The sequence below is a fragment of the Staurois parvus genome, unplaced genomic scaffold, assembly GCF_062004578.1.
Source record: "Staurois parvus isolate SC_StPar_1 unplaced genomic scaffold, SC_StPar_1.0 ptg000059l, whole genome shotgun sequence".
NCBI classification, from domain to species: domain Eukaryota; kingdom Metazoa; phylum Chordata; class Amphibia; order Anura; family Ranidae; genus Staurois; species Staurois parvus.
The window spans coordinates 1,971,199-1,999,135 of record NW_028317855.1 but is presented as its reverse complement, the minus strand read 5'-3'; the positions used below and the strand labels follow the sequence as shown (position 1 = coordinate 1,999,135).

Sequence of the window (27,937 nt, the reverse complement as noted above, 5' to 3'; positions counted from 1 at the left end):
TGACATCGCCAGCCAACCGTTGTGCCTCTCTCTATTGAGTCCATGAGCATTCATAGATACTATTTTTAGAACCATGGTGGATGTAGGGTAGATGATGCAGGGACGCTCTCAAATAGTGTGATGAAAAATTGCATAAAAATTGCATTAAAAAAGAGGTGTTCCAGATGGATAGGCTTCCAACGAAGAGTGCAGAGTTGTGTCGTCATATAGCAGTAGGGAAGCGAAATGCTGTGTTCCCATATTTGGTCAATTCCTGTGCTCTGTAGGATGAAAGTTGGCAAAAAGGAAGAAAAAGAATAGAGGAAAACAAAAATAACATACAACAAGTAACTTGTGTGAACTTAACCACTTGCCTACCGGGCACTTATACACCATTCTTTACAAGGCCAATTTTCAGCTTTCAGCGCTGTCGCACTTTGATTGACAATTGCCCGGTCATGCAAGATTGTACCCATATGACATTTTTATCATTTTTTTCTCACAATAGAGCTTTCTTTTGGTGGTATTTAATCGCCACTGGGCGCTTTACTATAAACAAAAAAATTGCAAAAAATTTGAAAAAAAAAAAAGTTTCTTTGTTTCTATTATACAATTTTTCAAACAGGTAATTTTTCTCCTTCACTGATGTGTGTTGATGAGGCAGCACTGATGGGCACTGATGGGCACTGATAGGCAGCACTGAAGGGCACTGATAGGCAGCACTAATGAGGTGGCACGGATAGGCGGCATTGATAGGCAGCACTAATGAGGTGTCACGGATAGGCGGCACTGATAGGCGACACTGATGATGGGTACTGATAGACAGCACTGACTGGTGCCACTGACTGGCAGCACTGCTGGGCTGCACTGATGGGCACAGGTGGGTGGCACTGGTGGGCAGAGGTGGGTGGCACTTCTGGGCACACTTGTGTGACACTGCTGGGTGGCACAGGTGAGTGCACTGCTGGGCACAAGTGGATGCACTGCTGGGCACAGGTGGGCGGAGCTAGTGGGCACACTGCTGGGTGGAGTTAGTGGGCGCACTGCTGGGCACAGGTGGGCGGAACTTGTGGGTGGTACTGCTGGGCACCGATATCAGGGCACTGATCATCAGTGCCCTGATGATCGGTGCCGATTCCTGCTCTAACAACTGCTGGTTCTCGGCCGTACTTTCCTCACGATCTGACAGCGTGAGGAAAGTGCAGCCGAGAACCGGCAATTGCATTTCCCAGTGATCAGCGTGTCATTGGACACGGCTGATCACGTGGTAAAAGGCCGCTGTGATTGGCCTTTTACCACATCACATGGTCAGCTGTGTCTGTAGGACACAGCGATCACAGAGATCACCGGGTGCGCGCCCCCAGGGGCGCGCAGGAGAGCGCGTTCCGGGAGGATGTCATATGCAGCCGTCATTCGGCTATTTGTGGTCGGCAAGTAGTTAATCACTTCAACAGGTGGGGGTTCAATGCCGAGAGGTGCAGCTTAATGATTGGCTGTCCAAGTGTACAGCGGGTAGGCAACAAGGAACTAGGAAGCATAGGAGAAAGCACAATGCGGTATCTCATCCCGCTACTTGTTCCCAGTCAGGAGTAATTTTCCTGGGAGAAGCTTTGGCAGGAGTTGGTTTGCCATCCGCTGGCAGGAGGCCCCACTTTCTAGCTAGCTGGAATCCTTCCACTTCAGATTTGACCGTTATCACACGGTTGTCTTTAGAGATAAGCAGTTTGGTAGGGAAACCCCACTGATATTTGATATCGTTGTTTCGTAGCAGTTTCGTGAAGGATAGCAATTTTTTGAGGGCTAGTATAGTATGTTGAGAAAGGTCGGTAAGGAAGGAGATCCCAGCATAAGGGTCTGGGAGCGGGTTATTTTTCCAAGCATATAGCATTAGTTCCTCCTTAACATGATAAAAGTGAATTCTTGTTATAGTGTCTCTTGGAACATGATTGGGAATAAAGGAGGGTTTTGGCAGTCTGTGGGCCCTGTCCACTACTACTTCTCTTTTCGGAGTATGAGGTAGCAGAGCGGAAATAATTTGCTGAATATATTTGCGTAGATGTGCAGTAGGAACATTTTCGCCAATACCCCTGAATTTAATGGTATTCCTGAGGGAACGGTCTTCTAGGTCCGCTAGTTTCACCTTTATTGCTGTTAGGTCATCTTCAGCCTCATTATGTGCTTCAACTAATTCGTTATGGGCTTTAGCGACTTCACCCATTTTAGTTTCCACATGTGTTACCCGCTCTCCCAGACTTTCAATATCCTTATTCACTTGCGATACAAAGCCCATCATATCTTTATGCAGGGAGCCTTTAAGTGTAATTAACGTATCTTTCATTACTGCAGTCGTGAGGGGCAGGGATTCTGCAGGGTAATCTTCCAGATGTTCCACGAACTCAGTAGTTGAATTATGCAGTAATTCTTTCTGCCGACCGTTACTCCCAGAATGTACCACTGGGGAGCAGCTTTGCTTAAGTTTTTGCGGGCTATGAGTGGGGGAAGACTGTGCAGAGCCTGCAGATGCTGCTGGGCTGGATGTGTGAAGGGGAGATATATGACCATCCCCCTCCACGTGTCCCTGAAGCACGGGAGAGGGACAGAGACCAACGCCATCTTGGGGGGAGGGGCCACCCACCGGAATGAAAAACTCCATTAATTTGCGGGCCCCTCCTTGTTTTTTTGCTTCCCCATCTTGCCTCCTAGGTGCCCCCCTCCTTCAGAGGGCTTACTGTGTCGTCGGAGAGTTTCCCCGCTGTCACTTGTCGCACTGCTTGTCTGCAGTATTCGGCAGCTCCCGGAGCTCTGCTATAGAGCTGCCATCTCCCTCCGCGGCCAGCCACGCCCCCCTTGACTTTTGTCTTTTTTCAGCCAGACTATGTATCTATGTAACTTCCCTGTAAGGAACAACTTTTGAAATTTAATTTATGTTGCACAGATTGTAAATTCTAACAAGCAGGGCCCTCTGTTTCCTCTTGTACCAAATTGTATTGTAACTGTAATGTCTACCTTCATTTTGTAAAGCGCTGCACAAACTGTTGGCGCTATATAAATCCTGTATAATAGTAATGTCGCATTAAAGAAATATATGTCATATCAACATTGTCTTAGTCGACATCTTCCTTGATAAAGTAGGTGCTTTGGTTTAAACACTGATAACCATCCTTACTAGATGAGAACTGGATCTCTGCAGTTATCAATAATTATGAAGATGGCTGCTATTAAAAAGATTCCATTCAAGGAAGGCTAGAAAAGTGTGGAGCCATTTTGGACAATGTTTATATTTTCAATGTTATAAAAAAAACAAAAACGAAAAAAAAAGAACCTAATCTTTTAGTTCCAAATGCAATATCTGTTGCTCAGAAATTGCAGCCTGCTATCTCTGGTGCATATCTCTAACCTTTTCCCATATTCAGTTTCCAAGATAAGACACAATTTTTTTACATCCAAATGCAATGTGCTTTCTCTCTCCCTCAGAAATTGTGTCTTATTTACTAAAGCCTTCAAAGGTGGAGTGCAAGTTGGTTTGTTTATTTTTATGTTCAGTTTAACATAAAAATTAACCTTTTTTTCTATTTCCAGATGCAAGATGTCAGGTGCTCAGAAATTGCTGCCTTTCCATACAGGCCTAAATCTGAGGTAAAAATCTGTAAGATTTTTCCAGCTTTAGTCTTTTTATTCACAGATGCAATTTGCTTGCTCTGTCCCTCAGAGATTGTGGTCTATCAAAAAATGTTTGCTGCAAATGTGTGCAATTTTTCCAGGTGCAATATATGTAGGCTGTAGATGCAGGGGTGTGGAAATTAAAAAAAAAAACTACTTGTCCAAGAGACTAAATTGGGGTCCCTCATGACAATCTACTTGTCCTGATAAAAAAAAATATGAGGGGTTGATTTTTTTTATTATGTAGAGGTGCTTTTAGGAATGTCTGGGGCTTTTAAAAACAAAAGGGGCTTTATGGCATCTTTTCTTATTTATTTTTCAAAGTATAGAGTCAAACACACCATGGCAATACAATTCCAACACAATTCAAAGAGGTAGCCGAAGCAATAATGTACAAAAAAACATCCAAAAGACCTTCGGGCACATCATATAAGACAGTTACATAACATTCCAAATTAGGGTGGGTGGAAATGTCCAGAGGTTGCAAAAACAAGCTCACCAGTAGTACAGGAACAAAGAGGCAAGTGAGAACAGTATGCATCCATCTGGATCAGTGCAGTTGTTTGTTAAATTAGACCCAAAGTATAGTGGCCACCCCCATTGAGTATCACCCAGAAGTACTTCAAAACTGGAGTACTTTTCATTCTAAGCCAGTTATCTATAGTAAGCAGGGGCGGACTGACCATTTGGAAACTCAGGCACTGCCCGAGGGCCCAGGGTCAGCAGGGGGCCCCATGAGATGCCCCTGGTACCTTTTTCATAGGCTTTTTTGAGTTTGGGCAAGGACACAGGGGCCCCATGTTCCCCTATTGCCCAGGGGCCCCATGAGTTGTCAGTCCACCCCTGATAGTAAGATATCAAAACTAAATAATTAAAGAGAAGCACAAGGAAAGTAAAGAAGAAAAAGAACGGACGAAAGGGGGGAAGTGGAAGCTTTATGGCAACTTTTAATGTTTTTAACATTGCGCTGTTTATCTTCTCCTCACCTCCCTGCCTGTCTCCAGCACTGCACTCGGGGTATAGCAGGAAGAGGAGAGACCTTGCAGTGTGACAGGCATTGATTGGGTGCTTGTCAGGAAAGGGGTTGTGGAGCTCTTTTAACACTAAGCAGAAGCTCAAATGCTGAGTGAGTAAATGAGGTACAGGCCCCAATGAGGAAAAAAAAACCTAAATTTGTTAAGGTTACCCTCTCACACGGAAACACTCGTGTGCTCAGTACTAGCACCTGCTGAGCAGCCTAATCAAGCTCCAGTGTTTGCTCCGTTGGGTCCCATTCACACCTCGGCATTTTAGGATTGTGCAGAATGGCTGCAATTCTGCCCGCAATCTCATAATGCACTACAATCGCAAAACTCAGGTTTGGGTGTCATTATTTTCAATTGCACCTAAAACACAGTAGTTTTGCCATGATTGTCGCGCTTTTTACTGTGCGGCAATCGTGACAAACTGCATCGCGTGAGGCTTATTGCCCAAAAAAGAACAGGAGTTTTTTTGGGTGACAAGCTTCATGCAATGTGATTTGCCGCACAGCAATTGTGGCAAAAGCACACCACATTTTAGGTGCTATTGAAAATAATGTCATCTGAACCTATGTTTTGTGAGTACGGGCAGAATTGCAGCAATTCTGCCGTGATCCCCAAACTCACAGGATTGAATGGAGCCCCCCTGGTTCATACATGTGATTTTTCACACATTTTCAACTGCACAGATTTGCATGACAGGCTAGATATTATGTGTTCCTATTGAGGTGGTTCACAAAGATATGATCCACACGCATTGCATTTGAGTGCCATTACGAAAAGGGTCCTGTGTGAGTTTGTAGCGGTGCGTTCCAGACTCGCAAGTTATAGAGTGGCATACGAAGATAAGTGTTCACATAGGACCGCTATTGACAGGAGTTTTCGCATTGAAGTGAATGGAGGGTGTTTTCACATTGAAACCTGTGGGAGGCATTTTCGCACTGAAGTCTATGGGAGGCAATTTTGCATTGAAGCCAATGGGACGTGATTTTGGATTCAAGTTCATGGGACACCATTTTGCATTGAAGTCAATTGCCCTCAGTAGGGCTAAATGAAAAAACTCCCACCTGTCCGGCACCTGGAACTACGTGTCCCAGCAGTGTGATATAACACTGGGCCATCCACCAAAGACTAAGTTTAAAATTTAGTGCCAAGTTTGAAAAGTTTATACTGTGAAGTGAATACATTGCAAAATCAGTCCCATCTTTTCACAGTAATAGACAGAGATACAGGGTGACTCTGTCTTTTCTGTCCATGATGCTGGACTATATATAAAGTCTAGCCTTTATCTCGACTCAAAGGGGTCTTCAGGGACTGAGTGCCATAGTGATGGACCACAGCCCTGGACCTGTATAACCTCCTATGGCTGTCTAAAGGCATTGCACCAAGTACCAAGGTGAGCACCCATGCAGGATCCAGTGCTGAAACAAACATTATAGGTCATCTTTACAGCAAGGCAGCTAGCTTTCAAGATTTTACCGAACTTGCACCAATCCAGATAAACTGCTTTTGTGTAGGTATTAGAAGACAGTGAGGTGTTGATTGAAAAATTTTAAGAAAATAATACAATTATATATATAAATATCAATCTATCTATCTACATATACTGTACACACAAAGTACTGTGCAAACGCAGGTGTGAAGAAGTGCTGTAAAATAAGAATGCTTGCAAAAACATATATTTTAATTATTTATTTTGATCAATTAGAGTGAACAGAAGAAAAATCAAAATCAAATCAACAATGTGGTGTTACTATACTTTGGCATCCAACCAGCATCAATTCTTACACTTGCACATAGTCAGGGATTTTGTTGGATTAGAGTCAGTTGTATGATTAATCAATTATACCAAACAGGTGCTAATGTTCATTCATTTTTCACACTGTATGTAGATTGAAACACAGTCATTGACTAAAACAGAAACAGCTGTGTAGGCTTAAAACTGGGAGAGGAACAGCCAAACTTTGGTACTAAGGAGGGATTATGGAAGACAGTTTCGTGTCATAGGTCATACACCATGGCAAGACACAACAACAATACACAAGGTAGTTATACTGCATGGGCAAGATCTTTCCCAGAGAAAGATTTCAAAGCAGAGTGGGATTTCAAGATGTGCTGTTCAAGCTCTTTTGAAGAAGCACAAAGAAATGGGCAATGTTGACAATCACAGATGTACTGCTCATCCAAGTAAACGTAATGCAGCAGATGAAAGACACATCATGGTTACTTCCCTTCCACCTCCAAGAGTGCGATCATCACAGAACTTACAGAAACCAGAGGAATCCAGGTACGCCCATCTACTATCAGGAGTTGTCTGTCCAGAAGTCTTCATGGAAGAATTGAGGTCAAACAGCCAAGCCTCTAATGTAGAAACAAGGCTAAGTGACACAACTAAGCACAAATACATAGGAACTGAGATGCAGAAAAATGTCAGCAGGTGTTCTGGACTTATGAGTCAAAATTTGAAATATTTGGCTGTACCAGGAGGCAGTTTGTTCACCAAAAGGCTAGAGAGCAGTCTGCATGCAACAGTGAAGCATGGTGGAGGTTCCTTGCAAGTTTGGGGCTGCATTTCTGCAAATAAAGTTGGGGATTTGGTCAGGATCAATGATGTCCTCAATGTTGAGAGATACAGACAGAAACTTATCCATAATGCCATACCATCAGGGGGGCATATGGTTGGTCCCAGATTTATCCTACAGCAGGACAATGGCCCCAAACATACAGTCAATGTTGTTAGGAACTAATAATTGATGCTGTTTGAAGGTAAAGGTTGGTTACTGCAAATATTGATTTGATTTAGATTTCTCTTATGTTCATTTACTTTCCATTTTGTTAATTGATTAAAAAAATAAACCATCAACACTTCTTTTGCTGAAAGCATTTTTAAATTTACAGCATTTTTTTTACATTAGCCTAAAACTTTTGCACTATATATATATATATATATATATATATATATATATATATACAGTTGTGTTCAAAATAATAGCAGTGTGTTGAAAAAAGTGAATAAAGCTCAAAATCCTTCTAATAGCTTTTATTTCCATACACACAAATGCATTGGGAACACTAAACATTCTACTCCAAATCAAAACATGAAGAAAAATATATCAAATTTGTGTTGTTCCTCTAAAGAAATTGAAGAAAAGTGAATATCAGACTGTTCAAAAAAATAGCAGTGTTTGTATTCTTCTTTACAAACTCAAACATTCACTATATATACTGCTTGGACTTTGAAGAAGGGGACATACCCTGAAAGCTTGTCCTCAAAATTGTATGTAAGTGCAAATAAAAAAAGTATCAAGGACAGTACTCAATTACTATATAAACTGAAAAATGTTTGAAGATTTTGCTTTTCTTTGAATCACTTAATTAATATTTAGTTGTATAACTACTGTTTCTGAGAACTGCTGTACATCTGTGTTGCATGGAGTCAACCACCAACTTCTGGTACCTGTGAACAGGTATTCCAGGCCAGGATGATTGGTCTAAATTCCACAGTTCTTCTCTATTTCTTGGTTTTGCCTCAGAAACTGCATTTTTGATGTCGCCCCACAAGTTTTCTATTGGATTGGATTAAGATCCGGGGATTGGGCTGGCCACTCCATAATGTCAATTTTGTTGGTCTGACCAACCAAGATGTTGCACGTTTACTGGTGTGTTTGGGGTCATTATCTTGTTTGAACACCCATTTCAAGGGCATTTCCTCTTCAGCATAAGGCAGCATGACCTCTTCAAGTATTCTGATGTATTCAAACTGATCCATGATCCCTAGTATGCGATAAATTGGCCCAACACCGTAGTATAAGAAACATCCCCATATCATGATGCTTGCGCAACCATGCTTCACTGTCTTCACAGTGTACTGTGGCTTGAATTCAGTGTTTGGAGGTCGTCTGACAAACTGTCTCCGGCCACTAGACCCAAAAAGAACAATCTTACTTTCATCAGTCCACAAAATGTTGCACCATTTCTCTTTAGGCCAGTCAATGTGCTCTTTGGCAAATTGTAACCTCTTCAGCACATGTCTTTTTTTCAACAGTGAGACTTTGCGGGGGCTTCTTGCAGATAGCTTAGCTTCACATAGGTGTCTACTAATTGTAACAGTACTCACAGGTAACTTTAGACCTTCTTTGATCTTCCTGATTGTTGGCTGAGTCCTTGCCATTTTGGCTATTCTATCCATTCAAATGGTAGTTTTTCGCTTTCTTCCTTGTCTTTCAGGTTTTGGTTGCCATTTTAAAGCATTTGCGATCATTTTAGCTGAGTAGCCTATCATTTTCTGCACTTCTTTATATGTTTTCCCCTCTCCAATCAACTTTTTAATCAAGGTACGCTGTTCTTCTGAACAATGTCTGGAACGACCCATTTTCCTCAGAATTTCAGAGAGAAATGCACTGTAACCAGCATGTACAACATTTGCTGCCTTCCTTCCTTAAATAAGGGCAATAATTGCCACCTGTTTTTCAAAGAATGAATGACCTCACTAATAGAACTCCACACTGCTATTATTTTGAACATGCCCCTTTCAATTAGTGATTCAATTACACAGAATCAGCAGCATGCATGTCATGACTGTTGGGTCTGTTGGATTTCTATTACTCTACTACACCTGCTAGTAAATTATTTGCCATGTAGAAATATTATTTCTACCAAAAACAGTGATTGATCAGGTTAGTGATGTCTGACTGCTAATATTTTGAACACAACTGTATATATATATATATATATACTTTATACAGTGGATATAAAAAGTCTACACACCCCTGTTAAAATGTCAGGTTTCTGTGATGCACACCCTTAAACTACTACTTTGTTGAAGCAACTTTTTTTTTTTTTTAATTCTTTATTTTGAAGAAATGGCTTAACAAGTCATTCAGAAAGAACAATAACAATAAAAAAGTATAATCCAGCGTACTGAGGTTTTGCAAATCCCATATAGAAAGACATTTATATAAACATCATCTAAGCAAGTGGATACGAACCACTCCAACCACATCTACAAAATAAAAAAAAAAAAAAATAGCACCACCATTCCTTCTTTACATTTTGTCTGTGTACAAAATACAGTAACAAAGCATTCAACCCCAGTAGAGTAACAAACAGAAAACGAAAAGAAGGGAGAAAGAAAGAAAAGGAGAAGAAGGGAGGGGGGGGGGGTTAAGGAAGGGAAAATAAAGGACAAGAGAAAAGGAAAGAGTAGATTGCACCCCTCCACCCAACCTCCCTGCCCCCACACAGGCAAGCGCCCCAGGCCATCTGGGAACGCGCAGAGCTATAATTCCTAAGAGGCAGAGCTAGACTGAGAGGCCAAAACTGTTTGATCTTTATACAAGAAATATGGGGTCCATGTTTTCCAATAACTATCTCCCTGTTCCTTGAGCAGCATAGTCATGCTCTCCATTTCCTGAATCTCATGAATGCGAGCCAGCCAATGTGTCTTTGTAGGGGGCAATGGATTCTTCCATAATGCTGGAATGCAGGCTTTTGCTGCATTAAGGAGGTGTTTCAAGAGAGAATGCTTATATCTTTTGTTTGCAATGGGTGTGTAATGAAGAAGAAAGGCCATTGGATTTCCTCCAAGAGACACTCCCTTTAGCGTGTGCACTGTCTGTTCCACATAGTCCAAAAATCCCTCAGCTTGGGACACTCCCAAAAAATATAGAGCAATGAGCCTTCAGGAGCCTGGCAACGCTAGCAGAGGTTCGGAACCTGGGGAAACATACAATGAAGTACCTCCGGCATCCTGTACCACCTGGTAAGGAGCTTATATCCCCCCTCCTGATACCTACTAGCCAGGGAGGCCCTGTGGGCAAAGTATATAATTATGTCCTTCTGTTTCTGAGAAAAGGTAACATTCACATCTCTCTCCCATTGCTGTAGAAACGGTAAATCAGGCAGGGCTTCAGATGCTGTCAAAGAAGTGTAGAAATGAGAGAGGGAATGCCGCAAGGGTTCACCAGACATACAAAGATTCTCAAAGGGAGACAACTCCCACAGAGTAGTTTTCTCCATGGTGAAAGAACGTAGGAACGCACATTGTGCTCGCCTCAGAAAATCTAGATTTGCAGAAAATGCCACTATTAACTCCTGAGAAATCATGAGGAGACTGTTTCTGGAGAAGTGAATCAATCGGAAACAGCCGTTGTGATGAAGTGCCTGAAAACGAGGGTCCAAGAGACCAGGCAGGAATCCTGCCGTGCCTATAATAGGCATCAAGGGACTCAGACCCAGGGAGAAAGTGGCAACTTTAAATACCTGCCTGGTTACTCTGAGTGTTTCTCCTACCAGAGGATGTTTTCTGGCAGATAAAGGCAGAGAAGACAAAGAGTGCCAGGGGAGACCAGCTCAACCGAGGACTGTTCCATGTCTACCCATAACTTTGCTATGTGTGTCACACACCAATCCATCACCCTAGCGAGATGTTCTGCTTCATGATACTCCACCGGGTCCAGGAAACACGCTCCACCACTCACTTTGGGCAAGGAAAGGATCCCCTTCCGAAGTCATGCCTACTTACCCCCCCCAGACAAAGCTGAGAAAATTTGAACGCAACTTGGGCAGAAAATCGGGCGGGAGTCGTATCAGAAGGGCCTGAAGAAGATGATTAAGTCTTGGCATAATACTAATTTTTAAAATATTGATGCATCCGAACCATGTGAAAACCTCTCTGTCCCAATGTGAAAGGTCAGCTGTAATTGCTCTGGCCAGAGGGGCAAAGTTAAGTTCGAATGACCTTCGCAAATTCTGAGGGATATTCATACCCAGGTACCTAATGTGAGAAGAAGTCCATTTAAAATGGAACTGGGAGGCAATTTGTTGTTGAATGGAGTGGTCTATGGAAATACCCATGGCTTCTGATTTAGAGTAGTTTATTTTAAAATTGGAGAGAGATTTGTAGCGGCTAAGTTCCCGAAGCAAGGACGGTAGAGAGGTGGTTGGTGTAGACATAAAAAATATCAGGTCGTCCACGTAAGCAGCAAATTTGTATTCATTCCCCTTGGATGTAATGCCCTTAATGTCTGAGTTAGCCCTGATGGAACACAAGAAGGGTTCCATGGTAAGTATAAAAATTAGGGGAGATAAAGGGCATCCCTTCCTGATCCCGTTGTGAGTTGAAAATGTGTTGGAGAGTGATCCATTTGCCGGGGGGGTAGAGTAGAGAGCTGAAATCCACTGTTGCATGCCCCTTCCTATGCCGATATGGTCCATGGTAGTCTTCAGAAACGTCCAAGAGACCCTATCAAAAGCCTTATCTGCATCTGCAGAGAAAAGCACTATGGGGACCTTCGTTGAAAGGGAGTGTTGTATGGCTGCTAAGATCTAGGTACAGTCAGAATGGGGAGCTTGCGGAGGGTATAGAGTCAGGGACAGAGGAGAGTGATCTGACCATATGAGAGAACCAATATCTAGGGATGGGTGCCACTCAAGAACATGGGAGCTTGTGAAAAAATAGAAACCGAAGACGGCTGTAAAAGCACTGGGAAGAGGAGTCAAGAAGGGGTTCTAAGGGGTTGAAGTCACCGCCTAGCAACACCGTGCCCTCCCCAAAGTCTGCTAATAGACACAAATAGAGTGTTACGAAGGTAACTTGGTCCTGGTTTGGTGCATAGAAATTGGCCACAGTATAGAGCTTATTCCAAAGTGAGAAATTTATAAAAAGATATTGCCCATTGGGATCAGCCCTGTGCTCCAGAGAGAGGATCGGGGAGACGTTTATGTATGGCAATGGAGACGCCCCTGGAATAGGAAGGCTGTCAGCACAAAAGTGGGTCTCCTGGAACAATACAATGTCAACTTTAGGCTTGTGCAGGGAGTATAGGATTTGTCCCCTCTTAGACTGGTTGTTGAGGCCATTAACATTAAAGGAACAGAGCTTAAGAGGAGTAGGGGGTGGCATCCTGGGCGCCATCCTCAGGCGACACTAGAAAGAGGGAGAGTGGAAGAGAAAAAAAAGGGGGGGGGAAGGGCAAGAGAGATAGAATAAGAAAGTAAAGGAGGTGAAATAGAAAAGGTAGGAAAAAGAAAGGAAGAGAAGAGAAAGATGTGGAAGAGAGAAAACTCTGTCACTGGGTTCGGAGCTGCCCGAAACTTAAAAATAACAAAAAGGGAAAAGAAGAGGAAAATCAATGGAAAATTTCCAAAAAAAAGTCACTATTCCCTTCCAGAGGGTCAGTGATCCTATCGGTGGAAGTGGATACGCATGTAGGGTGCTCGGGAAGGAGACCCGGGGGTGAGCAAGGAGACAAGTCTCAAAGATAAAAAGAACCTTGAAACAATACAGAGGGAAGACTCCAATCTAAGACCACCCCTCTCCACCCGCCACGGGCTAGGACTACCGACATACGGAGAATCACAGGTGTGAAGTAGATACTGTATATACGAGCCAGAAGAATATAACCTCCGGGCCACCCCGCCAGGTGCCCAGGAGGAGAACCATTCCTTAGCAAGGGTCCACAAAAACAGGATAAGGTAATAACATAATCTCGAAAACGGTCAAGGAGTAAAAATCAACCAAACATGTAGAATGAGAACTATACACAATGAACACCATAGGGGGCTGGAGCTTGGATCAAAAATCAGGAGCAGCCAGGTCTCCTAGCATGAAGCTAGCAAAGCAGGTATTTTGCGTGGCAATGGGACAAACAATAAGCATCTTATATCATGCCAAGGGGAGAAGTTAGATGGTAGGAGGAGAGTAAATATTAAGGACTCTCCGGAGGGGTCACATGGAGTGAGAAGAGCAAAGATAGTTTGCATAGGGTACATGAGGCCACTCCCATAGGGAGTCACAGATCCTCGGAATATGAATCTAGTTTTGCTCCTACTGTGTCCCATTGCCACACACGTAACATTCATACACAACATCGCAAGGGATACATATCTCATGGCTCGCTGTGGGTGAACTAGGCAATAGGCATAAAAGCATCAAAAGACAGGAGCCCTCCCCGCACCCCACCTGTAGGGGGAACAGGCGGGGACCCCCGAGTACTGGAATGGGACAATAACTAAAGATGCCAATAGAGGTGTAGATAACAATCGTAGAAAAATGGAATATCCAGATAGCTATCAAAAAAAAAAAAATTTAGATTGGAGGCCCCACAAATAAAAGAAAAATTGAGCAGAAACATTGGTGAAGTCCGTATAGATGCACATCAATTGGGGCATTCGGAATCCACCAGTGGCCTAGAGCTGGAAGTAGTTGACTGCGCTGGTAGGGAGGCAGGGGAGCATCCACATCTTATTGGCATGGAGTAGGTCCAAGGCCAATCCAGAGTAGGGAGGTCAGGCAGGTGAAGAGCTGATAACACCCTGAGTATATCAGAGGGACGTCTGATGGTGAATAGCTTGCCTCGTTAGGTCAATTGGAACAGGAAGCCCCAGGAGATTTTGAGTTCCTGTAGCAAAGCAAGTAATGGCTTTAGAGCCATCCTTTTTTGCAGGGTATGGTGAGAGATATCAGGTAGAAGTGTAATGGACGCACCATCAAAGTCCAACCAGCCTTTCTCATGAGCCTTCCTCATGTCTTCTTTGGGACGGCAAAAATGCACTCGACAGATGACATCCCTAGGTTTAGCAGGGTCAGGAATAGACTCTGTCTATTCCCAGATCCAGAGAGTTGGAAGTGCCTAGGAGACCAGTAAAGACGCACTGAACCTTTGCTAAAAGGTCTTCAGTGTCCGTTGCCTCAGGTAGTTCCCGCAACCTAATGTTATTTCATTGGTTGCAATTGTTCAAATCCTCGTAGAGGGGGAATAGCTGGGCAATGTAGTCTTCATGGTCATCTAAATGTTGCTCCTGAGTTGTCGCAGTGGCAGACAGCGAGTGGCATGTTTGCCCTAGCTCAGTGGTATTTGAGCGAGTCACCTGCAGCTCTATCTTGAGGGAATGAAGCTCGGAGCGATACCCCTGTTCAAGGCGTTTCACATAGGCCTCCATTTCAGTATGGGTAGGTAGAGCATGGAGATAGTTTCGGAGGTCCCAGTCCTCATGCCCATGGCTGTCAGCAGGCGAGGATGGAGGTAACATTGTGGGACACTGCCCAGTACACTCAGCAGGCTGCAGGACTGGACTGGGGATAGGTGAGAGGGACTGAGAGTGGGCGGAGGCAGGGCCGCATGAACCCATGGCCGCCATCTTATCATTGGTGAGGGAAGTCGTGGAAACCCGATCCCAGCGGGTGGCCGGAGGTGCTGTGTCCCCTTCGGCCCATGGGAGACAGGAGGTGATGAGGTAAGGTGTCCAAGAGCAATGATATACCCTGGTCTCGGCAGGAGCGTGCTCAGCAAGCTGCTTCTTCCTCCATGTGCAGGCCACGCCACCTCAGTTTTATATTTTAAAATAGCTACAGTTGCAAGAAAAAGTATGTGAACCCCTTGGGATTACGTGGAGTTTTGCATGAATTGGGCATAAAATGTGCTCTGAACGTCATCTAAGTCACAACAATAGAAGAACACAGTCTGCTGAACATAATACTACACAAACATTAGATGTTGCCATGGTTTAATTGCACATAACATGTAAACATTCACAGTGCAGGGAGGAAAATGTATGTGAGGCCCTAGCTTAATGACTTCTCCCAGAGCTAATTGGAGCCAGGAGTGAGCCAACCTTGACTCCAATCAGTGTGATGATATTGGATGTGTTGCTGACAGCTGTCCTGCCCTTAAAAAACACACACCTGTTTTGGGTTTACTGGTTTCAAGAAGCACTGTCTGATGTGAACCATGCCTCGCAGAAAAGAGCTCTCAGAAGACCTACGATCAAGAATTGTTGACTTGCATGAAGCTGGAAAGGGATACAAAAGTATCTCCAAAAGCATTGATGCTCATGTGTCCACGGTAAGACAGACTGTCTACAAATGGAGAAAGTTTAGCACTGTTGCTACTCTCCCTAGGTGTGATCGTCCTGTAAAAATGACTGCAAGAGCACAGCGCAGAATTCTGAATGAGGTAAAGAAGAATCCCAGAGTGTCAGCTAAAGACCTACAGAAATCTCTGGCACATGCTAACATTTTTGTTGACACATCTACAATAAGGAAAACATTAAACAAGAATGGAGTACATGGGAGGACACCACAGAGGAAGCCGTTGCTGTCCAAAAAGAATATTGCAGCACGTTTGAAGTTGGCAAAAGAGCACCTGGATGTTCCACAGCACTACTGGCAAAATATACTGTGGACAGATGAAACCAAGATTGAGTTGTTTGGGAAGAACACACAACACTATGTGTGGAGAAAAAAAGGCACAGCACACCAACATCAAAACCTCATCCCCACTGTAAAACATGGCAGAGGGAGCATCAAGGTTTGGGGCTGCTTTGCTGCCTCAGGGCCTGGACGGATTGTTGTCATTGATGGGAAAATGAATTCCAGAGTTTATCAAGACATTTTGCAGGAAAACGTACGACCATCTGTCCGCCAACTGAAGCTCCGCAGAGGATGGGTGATGCAACAGGACAATGACCCAAAGCATACAAGTAATTCAACAAAACAATGGCTGCAACAGCACAGAATATGCCTTCTGGAGTGGCCCAGTCAGAGTCCTGACCTCAACCCGATTGAAACGCTGTGGCATGACCTTAAGAGAGCGATTCACACCAGACATCCCAAGAATATTGCTACACTGAAACAGTTTTGTGAAGAGGAGTGGTCCAAAATTACTCCAGATTGTTGTGCAGGTCTGATCTGGAAACATTTGGTTGAGGTTATTGCTGCCAAAGGAGGGTCAACCAGTTATTAAGTCCAAAGGTTCACATACTTTTTCCTCCCTGCACTGTGAATGTTTACATGTTATGTGCAATTAAACCATGGCAGCATCTAATGTTTGTGTAGTATTATGTTCAGCAGACTGTGTTCTTCTATTGTTGTGACTTAGATGACGTTCAGAGCACATTTTATGCCCAATTCATGCAAAACTCCACGTAATCCCAAGGGGTTCACATACTTTTTCTTGCAACTGTAGATGGCTTTAGTGTAATTGTGACTGTATCTGTTGTTTTTTCCTTTTTTTCCAGGCTGTTTTGATGTCACCCCATTATGTTTTGGCGCTGCTCCGCCTTTTTCCATCATGGCGGTCCGGATACTTCCGGTCCTGGTTGTAGCATGCATAATGGCTCTGCATGCCACATAGCGCGCATCATTACATCACGCCACAGGTGACATACACTGCGCAGAGCATCCCGCCCATTGCACCGCGTTACCAGGTGCAGTTTCACACGGGTGGGACATGGGGGACGGCAGACCCAGCTGGGATCTTTTATCCAATCGTGGATTCCCCTATTTATATAAATGTAGGTGCATTGTGTGAGCTTTGTTAGATTACATTCAGCATAATGATTAGAAGGACCTATATCAAAGTGCTATGCATTAGCACTTTTGTTAAGAATGTGATTAGTATCTGTTTAGTATATGGGAGTTGAGGTGTATTACTCCTGCTCTCCTTGATTAATGGGAGTGTATGGGAATTGAGTTGTAAATATCCTCCTCTTCTCTGATCAGCTATAGCCTCTTCTGGTTATGCTTTCAAGATCTTTGGGTATAAGCTCTATTCTAAAGTCCATCTACTGAGGGGACTTAGTCACCTGGTTTTGAGGTAGGTTTGGGAGAGACTATATTAGTCCCCCTAATGAGATGTTGTATTGTTGGTGTTTATGTGTATACTTACAATATGTTTGGCTTCATTATAGTTGGCTTATTCCATTCAACATGGTTTTTGGCGGGACTCTTTGATCTTTTTTAAGGTTTCTAGAGACAGGTAGCAGAGGAACTGGCTCGGTTAAAGATTAATAAAACAATAGGCCCTAACGGTATATATCCCAGAGTTCTACAAGAACTTTGAGGTATAGCTGTTGGACCATTAACTGATCTTTTTAATCAATCTCCTCTAACAGGAAAAGTTCCCCATGACTAGCAAATAGCTAATATTGTACCTATACACAAGAATGGCAGCAAGGTAGAAGCTGGCAATTACAGGCCACTGAGTTTAACATCAGTTGTAGGCAAGTTAATGGAATTACTCCTGAAAAGAAGGACCATTGATCACTTAAAAAAACACACAACTTGCTGGATCCAGAGCAGCACGTCATGGCAGACTAATTTGATTGGATTTTTTTTTTACTATATTACCAATGTTTTGGACCAGGGTGGTGCTGTGGACACAAGTTGTACAAGCTAGGACTTAACCCTTGGGTGGTTCAGTGGATATGAGGTTGGCTAAAGCATAGATAGCAGAGTGTGGTTGTAAATGGTGTTCACTCAGAACACAGACCAGTCACTAGTAGTGTACCACAAGGCTCTGAACTAGGTCATTTTTAAATATGTTGCACTGTATATATAAATTTAAATTAGAAAAAAAAAAACCCATAGAGATTTTTAAGTGCTATGGTTTTCTCCCTTTGGTCTTTCAAATGCCCAGCTGGCTATGTGAGAGGGTAAATGGATTAGGACATGCAGAAGGAGCAAAGTTGAGTCCCCTACTAAAGCAGTGAAGAATCTTCTGCTGATATTGTATTCTCCCATTCGGACGAAACGTACGTTGAGGAGGAGGAGGAGGAGTCTGTGCTAATATCGAGCCCGCCAGCTGCAGTTAGCACCAGTGGCGTTCATATATTCGATTGTTTTATTGGCATTTTGTAAGTAGAATCTTTGGATTTTAAAAAAAAATTTGATAGTATTTCAATATGGAGACTCCCTTTCATATTTGAGCTCACAAAGACCAAAGGGAGAACGTAGCACCTGAACATCTCTGAGATGGATAATATACATCGAAACACACACAGCTTCATACCTTTGCAGACCACCTATAATTTGGGGTCTGAACTTCTGGTAAGAGGCTGTGGTTGATGGTGGATGCACTATTCATTGGATTGATTTAATGTGGACAGTTATAATCACGGTAGATTTCAACTGATATATGGACTTTGGTTTATATGGATATTTAATATATTCATCATGTTTATATATGTTTTTTTATGATTTAAATTTATATATACAGCGCAAAATATATTTAAAAAGGTTTCAGCACATGGTTGGATGTTTTTGAGTGCAGCTGGATAACATATGGTATAATCTGGATCACTAAGCGCAGTGTAAGAGGACTTTTTTGTTGTCTGTACTAGATCCTGTTCTATTCAATCTACATGTAAGTGATATAACTGTTGGGCAAGGTATGTCATTTTGCTCATGATACAAAGGTATGTGATAGGGTTGATATCCCTGGAGGTGTCTGTAACATGGAACATGATTTGGCATTGATGGAGGATTGGTCAAGAAGTGGAAAGCTCAGTTTAATGTTTCTAAATGTAAAATAATTGTAAGCTCAAGGAGCAGGGCCCTCAACTCCCTCTTGTATTGAACTGTATTGTCTCCCACTATAATGTAAAGCGCTGAGCAAACCGTTGGCGCTATATAAATCCTGTATAATAATAATGAACCTAGGGAAAAAAATCCCTTGAGAGACTACAACATTGGGGGTATAGTGTTGGCCAGAACTACAGAGGAAAAGGATTTAGGGTTACCTATTTGAGATGATTGCAAAATGAGCAAACCGTGTGACCAGGCAGTGAGGAAAACAAATAGAATTCTAGGATGCATAATAGAGGGATCACCAGGAGGAAGGCCGTCCCGATTTACCTATATAGATCCTTAGCGAGACCTTATTTAAAATACTGTGTCCAGTTATGGAGACCTCACTTACAAAATGATATTCATAAGATAGAATGAGTCCAGAGACAGGTAACAAAAATAGTGAAAGGTCTGGGAGATAAAACATACAGTATCAGGAGAGACTTCAAGAACTTAATATGTACAGTATGGAGGAGAGAAGGGAAAGAGGAGACATGATTGAAACCTTTAAATACATCAAGGGGGTGAATAATGTTCAAGAGGGCAGGATTTTCAATATGAAACCAAAATCAAGAACACAGGGACAAGACTTCAAACTAACTGGAGGAAAGTTCAAAACTAATCTTAGAAAGTATTATTTTACTTAAAGGATAGTTAATGCTTGGAATAAACTTTCAGCAGAGGTAGTGAGCCAGTTATCATTAATTGGCTTCAAACATGCTTGGGACAAACATAGGTCTATACTCCAACAAAAATATTAACAAAAATGTTAACAAAAAAAAAAAAACAGGCAGACTCGATGGACCACTCGATCTTTTTTGTGCTGTCATTGGTTTACGTTTGACACTTCATGTCTGAGGTTTACAAACACTAAGTATGGGAGTCATGGCAGCTGCCTGCAGCTTCTCAGAAGCAAAATAATCCATCAAGGATTTGTGAGACTCTTTATTAGACCGAGCATATGCAACAGGAGGCTCAAAGGCTGCTACAGCTGTACCTATGTCAGACAAGGAATCTGGAGGAAAAGGATTAGGCCTACAGCCTCTGCATTCCGAGTCAGCAATCATAGCTGTGAAGAACTCCTCCCTGGATAAGGTTGGAGGAGACCACACCTAATGTAATAATGTAATGTAGGACTCCAAAGAGCATATTGACTCAAGCAAACGACATTGATCCAAGCAATCACTGTCAGAGGTCCCTGGGGTGGAACACTGTAGGCTGCCCTAGAAGTGTTGGTGGATGTTGAGCTGGACACATCCAGTACAGCAGGATTGCTCCTTCTTGCCCTTGGGATCTGACATGTTGCACTGCTTAGCACATGTAACTTAAATAAGAACACTAGGTAAAAACCTTTGGTGTTTACAACCCACCTGCTGAAAGCTGGAGAGTTTCAAATGGCTGGAGGTGACCAATGCAGGCTGCAGCAAGGACGGGCTTGTAACTATAAGTAAAGGCCAAAAAGATTCTACCTCATGCTGAAAATGCAAGAACAGAGTGACAAGTGCACACAACACTGCAGCTAGTGACTCAGCACTAAATAAACTCAGGCTGTTAATCCTTTCCATGGAGACCAACAATGGTCCCCAATGGTTCTAATAAATATAGTAGTTCCTTTTTGCTTGGCCCAAATGGCAGAACCATTAAGGAGCCTACAGAGGCTATGCTTTGGACCTAGAAAGTGCGTTGCAGCTAACACAGGATAGATGAATATGTAGCCCTGCTCAGCAGCATGTAGAAGTCTTGACTGAAGAAAACAATTGCCTATGACCCAGATTAAAGCGGAACTATACTCACCTTGGCTCCAGTGATACGATGTCCCAGAGCTCCCCGCCAGCTGCTGACATCTTTGGACAGACGGCTTCTGGGTCGAGAGGAAGAGGGAAGAAAGAAAGAAGAAGGAAGAAAGAAGAAGAAAGAAGAAGAAGGAAGAAGAAGAAGAAGGAAGAAGAAGAGGAAGAAAGAAGAAGAAGAAGGAAGAAAGAAGAAGGAAGAAAGAAGAAGGGAAAAGGAAGAAAAGGAAGAAGGAAGAGAAAGAAGAAAGAGGAAAGAAGAGAAAAAAGACCCACTCACCCAGACCCAGTGGTCGGAAAGGTGGTGGGGTTGGTTTGCTTCTATCCCCACTCAGCACCTTTCAAGTCCTCCCTAATCCTCCCTCTCTATCCTTCTCTTCTTTCGAGACTCGCTGCATCCGGCTGTTTTCTCCCATCTCTCTGAGGATTGCAGTGATCTATCAGCCTCTTGGACCCGTGTCCCACTTTCTTGATTTCTCCGCCTGGCTACCCTACTTTCTCTCCTCTGAACTACCCACTATCATTCTTGGAGATTTTAACATCCCTATTAATGTCTACAACCCGGCTAAATCCCAACTCTTCAACCTAACCTCATCTTTTGCATTAATGTATACAGTCCTCCACTCACTCTGATGGGAATACATTAGACCTTGTTTTCTCCCATCTTTGCACTCCCTACAACCTCACAAACACCCCCTTTCCTCTCTCTGATCACAATCTCATCACCTTCACAGTCTCCTCGTCTTCAAACACCTATCCCTCCAAGCGGCAAACAATTACCTGCAGAAACCTACAAAACTTGAACCCTGCTCCTTTCCACTCTGCAACTGACCAGCTCTATGACAGAATCTCTCCCCTGTCCTGCCCTCACCTGGCCACTACTGCCTACAACAGTTCGCTTTCATCCGCATTAGACTCGCTTGCTCCTCTAACAACACGAAGCATCAGGCCCCGACTGTTAGAACCTTGGCAGACCGACGACACCAGAACTCTTAAACGACAGTCGTGCGCTGGAGCGATTGTGGCGTAAAACCAAATCTCAACAAGCATAACTATATAAATCTGCTTTCTTATCATACAATTGCTCCCTTCATGCTGCCAAACAAGCCTACTTTGTCACTCTTATTAATACCTTGTCATCCAGTCCTCGTCGTCTCTTCTCTACTTTTAACTCTCTACTTTCTTCACCTCCACTCCACCCAGTACCTCACTCACTGCTCACGAGATTGCAAATCATTTCAAAAACAAGATTGATGCAATTTGTAGGGACATCGCCACTGCACAGGCATCCATCCCACTTAGCATACCTTATACTAAACCTCTCTCAACACTTTCCTCTTTTGACCTTGCCACCACCGAAGAGGTCATTAAGGTTTTCTCAGAAGCCTGTCTCACCACCTGCCCCCTGGATCCTGTCCCCTCACAACTACTACGGTCACCCTCTTCTTCCATCCTATGCTCCCTCACTCACATCTTCAATCTTTCCCTCTCTACTGGTGCCTTCCCCTCCACTCTAAAGCATGCGCACATCACTCCCATACTTAAAAAGCCCTCCCTGGACCCCACCAACCTGAGCAACTTAAGACCCATCTCCCTGCTGCCATTTACCTCTAAACGCCTAGAACCCTTAGTCTACAATCGCCTGAGCTCCTACCTCAATGACAACAACCTTCTTGACCCTTTACAGTCTGGCTTTTGCTTACTACACTCCACTGAAACTGCCCTACTAAAACTCACTAATGATCTACTAACTGCTAAAACCAATGGCCACTACTTCATACTCTTACTACTTGACCGCTCTGCGGCTTTTGATACGGTTGACCATCCCCTCCTCCTCAAAAAACTCCACTCTCTTGGTCTCAGAGACTCTGCTCTCTCCTGGTTCTCCTCCTACCTATTGCAGCGCTCCTTCAGTGTTACCTATAACGCTGCCTCCTCCTCTTCACGCCCCCTTTCTGTAGGGGTCCCTCAAGGTTCTGTCCTTGGACCCCTCCTCTTCTCCATCTTCACCTCCTCCCTTGGTCACTTGATAAACTCCCATGGCTTTAAGTACCATCTCTATGCTGATGACACACAAATCTATCTTTCTACTCCTCACCTCACCCCTTCAGTCTCCTCTTGCATTACTATCCTACTAAGTGACATATCGGCATGGATGTCACTCCACTTCCTCAAACTCAATCTTTCCAAAACTGAGCTCTTAGTATTCCCCCCAGCCCGTGCCCCCTCCCGACTTCTCCATCAAGATCAATAAAACAATAATCATTCCCTCCCCTCATGCCAGGGTAGTGGGTGTAATCGTAGACTCCCATCTGTCCTTTCAGCCCCAAATTCAATCACTGTCCTAATCTTGTAGACTTCACCTCCGCAACATTTCCCTCCAAGATACGCCCGTTCCTAACCTCGGAAACCACTAAGCAACTTATTCACTCCCTGGTTATATCTCGCCTTGAATATTGTAACTCCCTCCTCATTGGCCTACCTTATCGCAGGCTATCCCCTCTTCAGTCCATCATGAATGCTGCTGCCAGACTCGTCCACCTTACTAACCGTTCTGTATCTGCCACCCCTCTCTGCCAATCCCTCCACTGGCTTCCCGTTGCCCAACAGATAAAATTCAAAACATTAATAACGTATAAAGCCATTTAGAACTCTGCCCCAAATTAAATCAATGATCTTGTCTCTAAATATCACCCAAACCGTACTCTCCGCTCCTCGCAAGACCTCATACTCTCTAGCTTCCTTGTCTCCTCCTCCCATGCTCATCTCCAGGACTTCTCCAGAGCTTCCCCCATCCTCTGGAACGCTCTACCCCAGTTTATCAGACTATCGCCTACTCTGCTCACTTTTAGGCGATCTCTGAAAACCTCTCTCTTCAGGGAAGCCTATCCTGCCCTCAGCTAATACTGGAATCTTCTACTTTTCCAACCAGTCCTTTTGTACCACTAACCCCTCCCTCCTAGATTGTAAGCTCCAAGGTGCAGGGCCCTCAAATCCCTCTGGTATTGCACTGTATTGTTGCTGTATTGTCTCCCGTTATATTGTAAAGCGCTGAGCAAACTGTTGGCGCTATATAAATCCTGTGTATTAATAATAAAGAAGAGAAAGAAGAAGAAGTCACTGGTCAGTGCCTTTGATCACTGCGACGCTAGTGACATGTGAGAATTTTTTTTTTCAATTTATTCATTTTCCAAAACATTATGACAAAAAATGACAACTTCAAAAAACTCATCATGCCTCTAAGTACCATGGACTCTCTACTTTTCAAAAAGGGGTAATTTGGGGGATATTTGTACCATTCTGACATTTCTGTGCCTTAAGAAATGAGATAGGCCGCCAGTACATCAGGATTGATCGATTTTCAGATATATACCTTAGTTTGTCTAAATAATACACACTGATTTGTAGCAGAATACATTTTGGGCTAAATTTATGAAGAAAGATTATTTATTTGCAAAATGTTATAACAGAAAAGAAAAATGTTCAGTCTTTTTTCATTTATTTAGCAAAAAATTAAAAACCCAGTGGCGATTAAATACCACCAAAAGAAAGCTCTATTTGTGTAGAAAGAAAAAAGATAAAAACTTCATATGGGCACAGTGTTGCATGACCAGGCAATTGTCATTCAAGGTGTGACATTGCTGAAAGCTGAAAATTGGCCTGGGCAGGAAGGGGTTGAAAGTGCCCTGTATTGAAGTGGTTAACTTAACTGTCACATTAGAACATGCATATAAAAAAAAGTCATAGATTTTACATGATAGAATTTTAATAATCAACACTAACACAAAATTTTTAAAATATAAGGTATTGGAAAATGCAGAAAAATAAATTACAAAATAACTTTTATTTTCTCCCTTTCTTTTGTAGCTTCTTTTGGTTAAATTTTTTTTTCTTCTTGACGATACTTCTGGCATCTCTGCCATGAACCCATTTGTCTCTTTCTGCTTCCCATTTCAGTTGTTTAATACCTAGTTAAATAAAATAAATTTACTAGCAGTGTGAATTTACTGTATGTCAAACACTATACATCTACAAATAGTCACTTCAGAATTGAGGTAACAAGCCAAAATTCATGTGTGAAGGCTAAATAAATTTTAATGAACAATTCCAGACAAGTAAAATAATTAACTGAGCTGCAGCAATCTGCATGTTATTGAAGGGTGTGAAAATAGGTGCTATGAACTGCAGTGCAATTTATGATTAATGGTACCTCAATGCTTTGATGCACACAATGCACAGTAAAGCACTACCATCGTGGTACGTGGCATTGCAATAAAGACCTAATGCACTTTGTTGCTGTGTTTTGCAACCTTAAAATTACATTGTAATAAGGTAGTCTATGCATATGACGTGTCTAGCTGTTCCAGTACAAAACAAATATACTGTAGTCAGAACTACAACCTCCTGTGTCAGCTCTCCAAATCAAACGCAAGGAGAAATTTGTAAGCACATATACCAATCTGATGTTGGCTGGCATGTTGTTCAACTGCAAACATTTTTTTGGAATATGGTTATGCACTAAAACAAACTAAAAGAAAGGACAGATCTTTATGTAACATTTTTGGAAGTAGAACTCCCTTCTCTCATTCTTTACATTGAACCGTATCTCACACTGTCAAGTCTGCAGCTGTCTGTCAGTTAAGTCTAAAACGATCTGCTTGTGTATAGAAGGAAATACTCTAAACTGCCTTGAACACGGAAGAGGAAATTACATAGAAGCATTTTCAACATCCTGTCCAAACATATTCACCTCACATAAGTTGAACTGGATAACATACTTACTTGCATTTTCCTTATTAGCCATGGCATTTATGCCAATGTTGTCAAACTTTGAACCAGTGTTGTCATCCAGGATATCACCAAACTGAAAAATGAATAAAAACAGATAAGGAATATAGGACTGAACAAGAATAACACATTTAAATACATACAATATGCACTTAAAAGTCATTGCCACACTGGGCAAAAATATTTTTTTTTACCAGCCCTCCCTATCACCCACCTTTAATCCATTCTATTAGGCGTTTTTTTCCCCCCTTTTTTTGTAAAGATAGGCATTCTCATTTAAAGTCTGCCATCCAGGTCACATATTACTGCTATTTCTAGACAGGGGAACTGCTGATCCAGCACAGAGATGCCCCTGGGACTGCTGGTCCTCTCCACTTTCCCGATGTTCACATTTTCCTCGATCCTGAGAGGACTCTCAGCCCACCCAATAGAAAGCTTATGAGAAAACTGATCAAAGATGATAGGTTCCTAAGCTGGTATAAACAGTACATGTAGAGGAAAGGTGACCAACTAGGAATCTGTGGGAACGGTGACCTGTCCAATGCAGATCCATGGAATTTCAGAGGGGATAAACCCCAAACTGGAATAAATGGACTATCTTGGTACCCATGAATGACACAATAACATAAAAATAATGTATTTTTTGCAACGCCAACCAGACCAGATCCCTCGATCTGCGCATGCGCGAGATACCCATGCACTAGCCGAACCACGGCTGCAGGGCAGACAGGGAGGCATGAGTCCCAGTAAACAACCAGGTGAGTCCCGCATCTCGCTGTCTGCCCTGTCGCGGCTGGTTTATCCAGTCACGGTTCGGCCAATGTGGGTATCTCACGCATGCGAAAATCGGGGGATCTGGTCTGGTGACGTCACAGACTGGTGATGGTCGGCATTGCATGCACTGGCCTGGAGGTATATAGGGCAGACTTGTTCTGCCTCCCATTTCAGATGTTTGCCAGGAGGATACGATCTAAAACATCTTTCCAAGGTAGTTGTTGGCTCTATATTTATTGGTAGTTGGTATTGGTAGTTGGCCCTATTGAACTTGTTGGAGGCCTTTTGATATTTTGTTACTTGCTAGTATGCCATGTTTAAAGACAGTTATTTGTGGCCTTGAAAGGGATTTCCTTTGCATTTATCTATAGCTATCAGTTATTTGAGGTAGTTCACATGGGTCTTGCCACATACTTCCACACGTCTTTTTTTTGCTTTTCATTTTTAGGTTTTTACCCATGCTGCTTGACTATACACTGGATTTGTCTGTGGTAGATAACTTATATCACCTTCACCGTATCAAGAAGAAATAGATGGCGACCACAGCAGCAGCATAGAACACAGCTCCGGTCGCCTCCGCACTCCCGCCCGCCAACCCCGGGAGCAGCGGGCTCACGGTGGCCGCCAGTGGTCCCCCCTACCCTCTCCTTATTGGAGGGGAGAGCGGCGCCGGTCCATCCACGCGGCGCCGGTCCATCCTCGCTCCAGCGCCCCTGAGTGAGCTGCCCATGCACGCCGAGCCGTGGCCTGCCACCGCCCGCCAAGCTCCAGAGGTACACGCTAAGAAGGAGGAACGGCCGCCCGAGCCTCCCCACCGGAGCCTCATTGCAGCGGCGCCCGTCCTGCAGGGCACGCCGAGCCGGAGCGGATGCACAATAATATTCACCTCCAGGCTCCAGAATTCAAACTAAAAGGGAGTGTGGCCGTATGAGCCTCCCACCGTCCACAACTCTCCAGCCTCCCAATGCCCACAACTCAGGCACCTGGCCTGCAGAGCCCGCTGCGGCCCCCGCATCTAGGCCGCACGCCACCCCAGCAGGGCTTAAAGCTACATAGACCACCAGGCCAACCACACCACTCAGCCTCCACCATACAACCCTACCACCCAGGTAGTTGAGGACAGGGGGACGACACCAATGGTCTCCCCGACCCTACCGCGAAGGAACACGAGACCAGTGCGAAGGAGCAAGGGACCAGCACCACCTAGGCCGAGGCCTACCTCACTACCACAGCACCTGGCCTGGCAGGGCCTGCTGCGGCCTACCACGGCACCCCCCCCCCCCCCCCCCCCCCCGACAACTGAAGGGAGCCTGCAGCTGGCCTGAAGGAGCTCCACCCGCACATCCCCATCCACACCCGAAAGAGTGACCCGAAGCGGGCTTGTTTCCACGCTGCTGAGCCCAACAGATGATCTCCACCTGGTGAGCACTACCATCGCCTACCACGACGCAACCCTGCCCGGACCTGCTGAGCCCAACAGATGATCTCGACCTGGTGAGGCCTACCATGACGCAACCCTGCCCGGACCTGAAGCCCATCTGTCGACCCCTGTGAGTACAGCCAGATTGAGAGAAGGCCCG

General features: G+C 43.7%; 1 protein-coding gene across 1 annotated transcript in view; it reads right to left on the bottom strand.

Moving 5' to 3' along the window:
* Positions 1–24,220: 24,220 nt before the first annotated feature.
* Positions 24,221–27,937, bottom strand: part of CEBPZ (CCAAT enhancer binding protein zeta) — a 119,909-nt gene continuing 116,192 nt past the window's right edge. Inside the window, exons 14-15 of the mRNA XM_089668542.1 lie at positions 25,578–25,659; positions 24,221–24,763 (exon numbers count right to left, since the gene is read on the bottom strand). Coding sequence (XP_089524668.1) covers positions 24,639–24,763; positions 25,578–25,659 — 207 coding nt within the window. The 3' untranslated portion in view covers positions 24,221–24,638. The remainder of the gene's footprint in view (positions 24,764–25,577; positions 25,660–27,937) is intronic.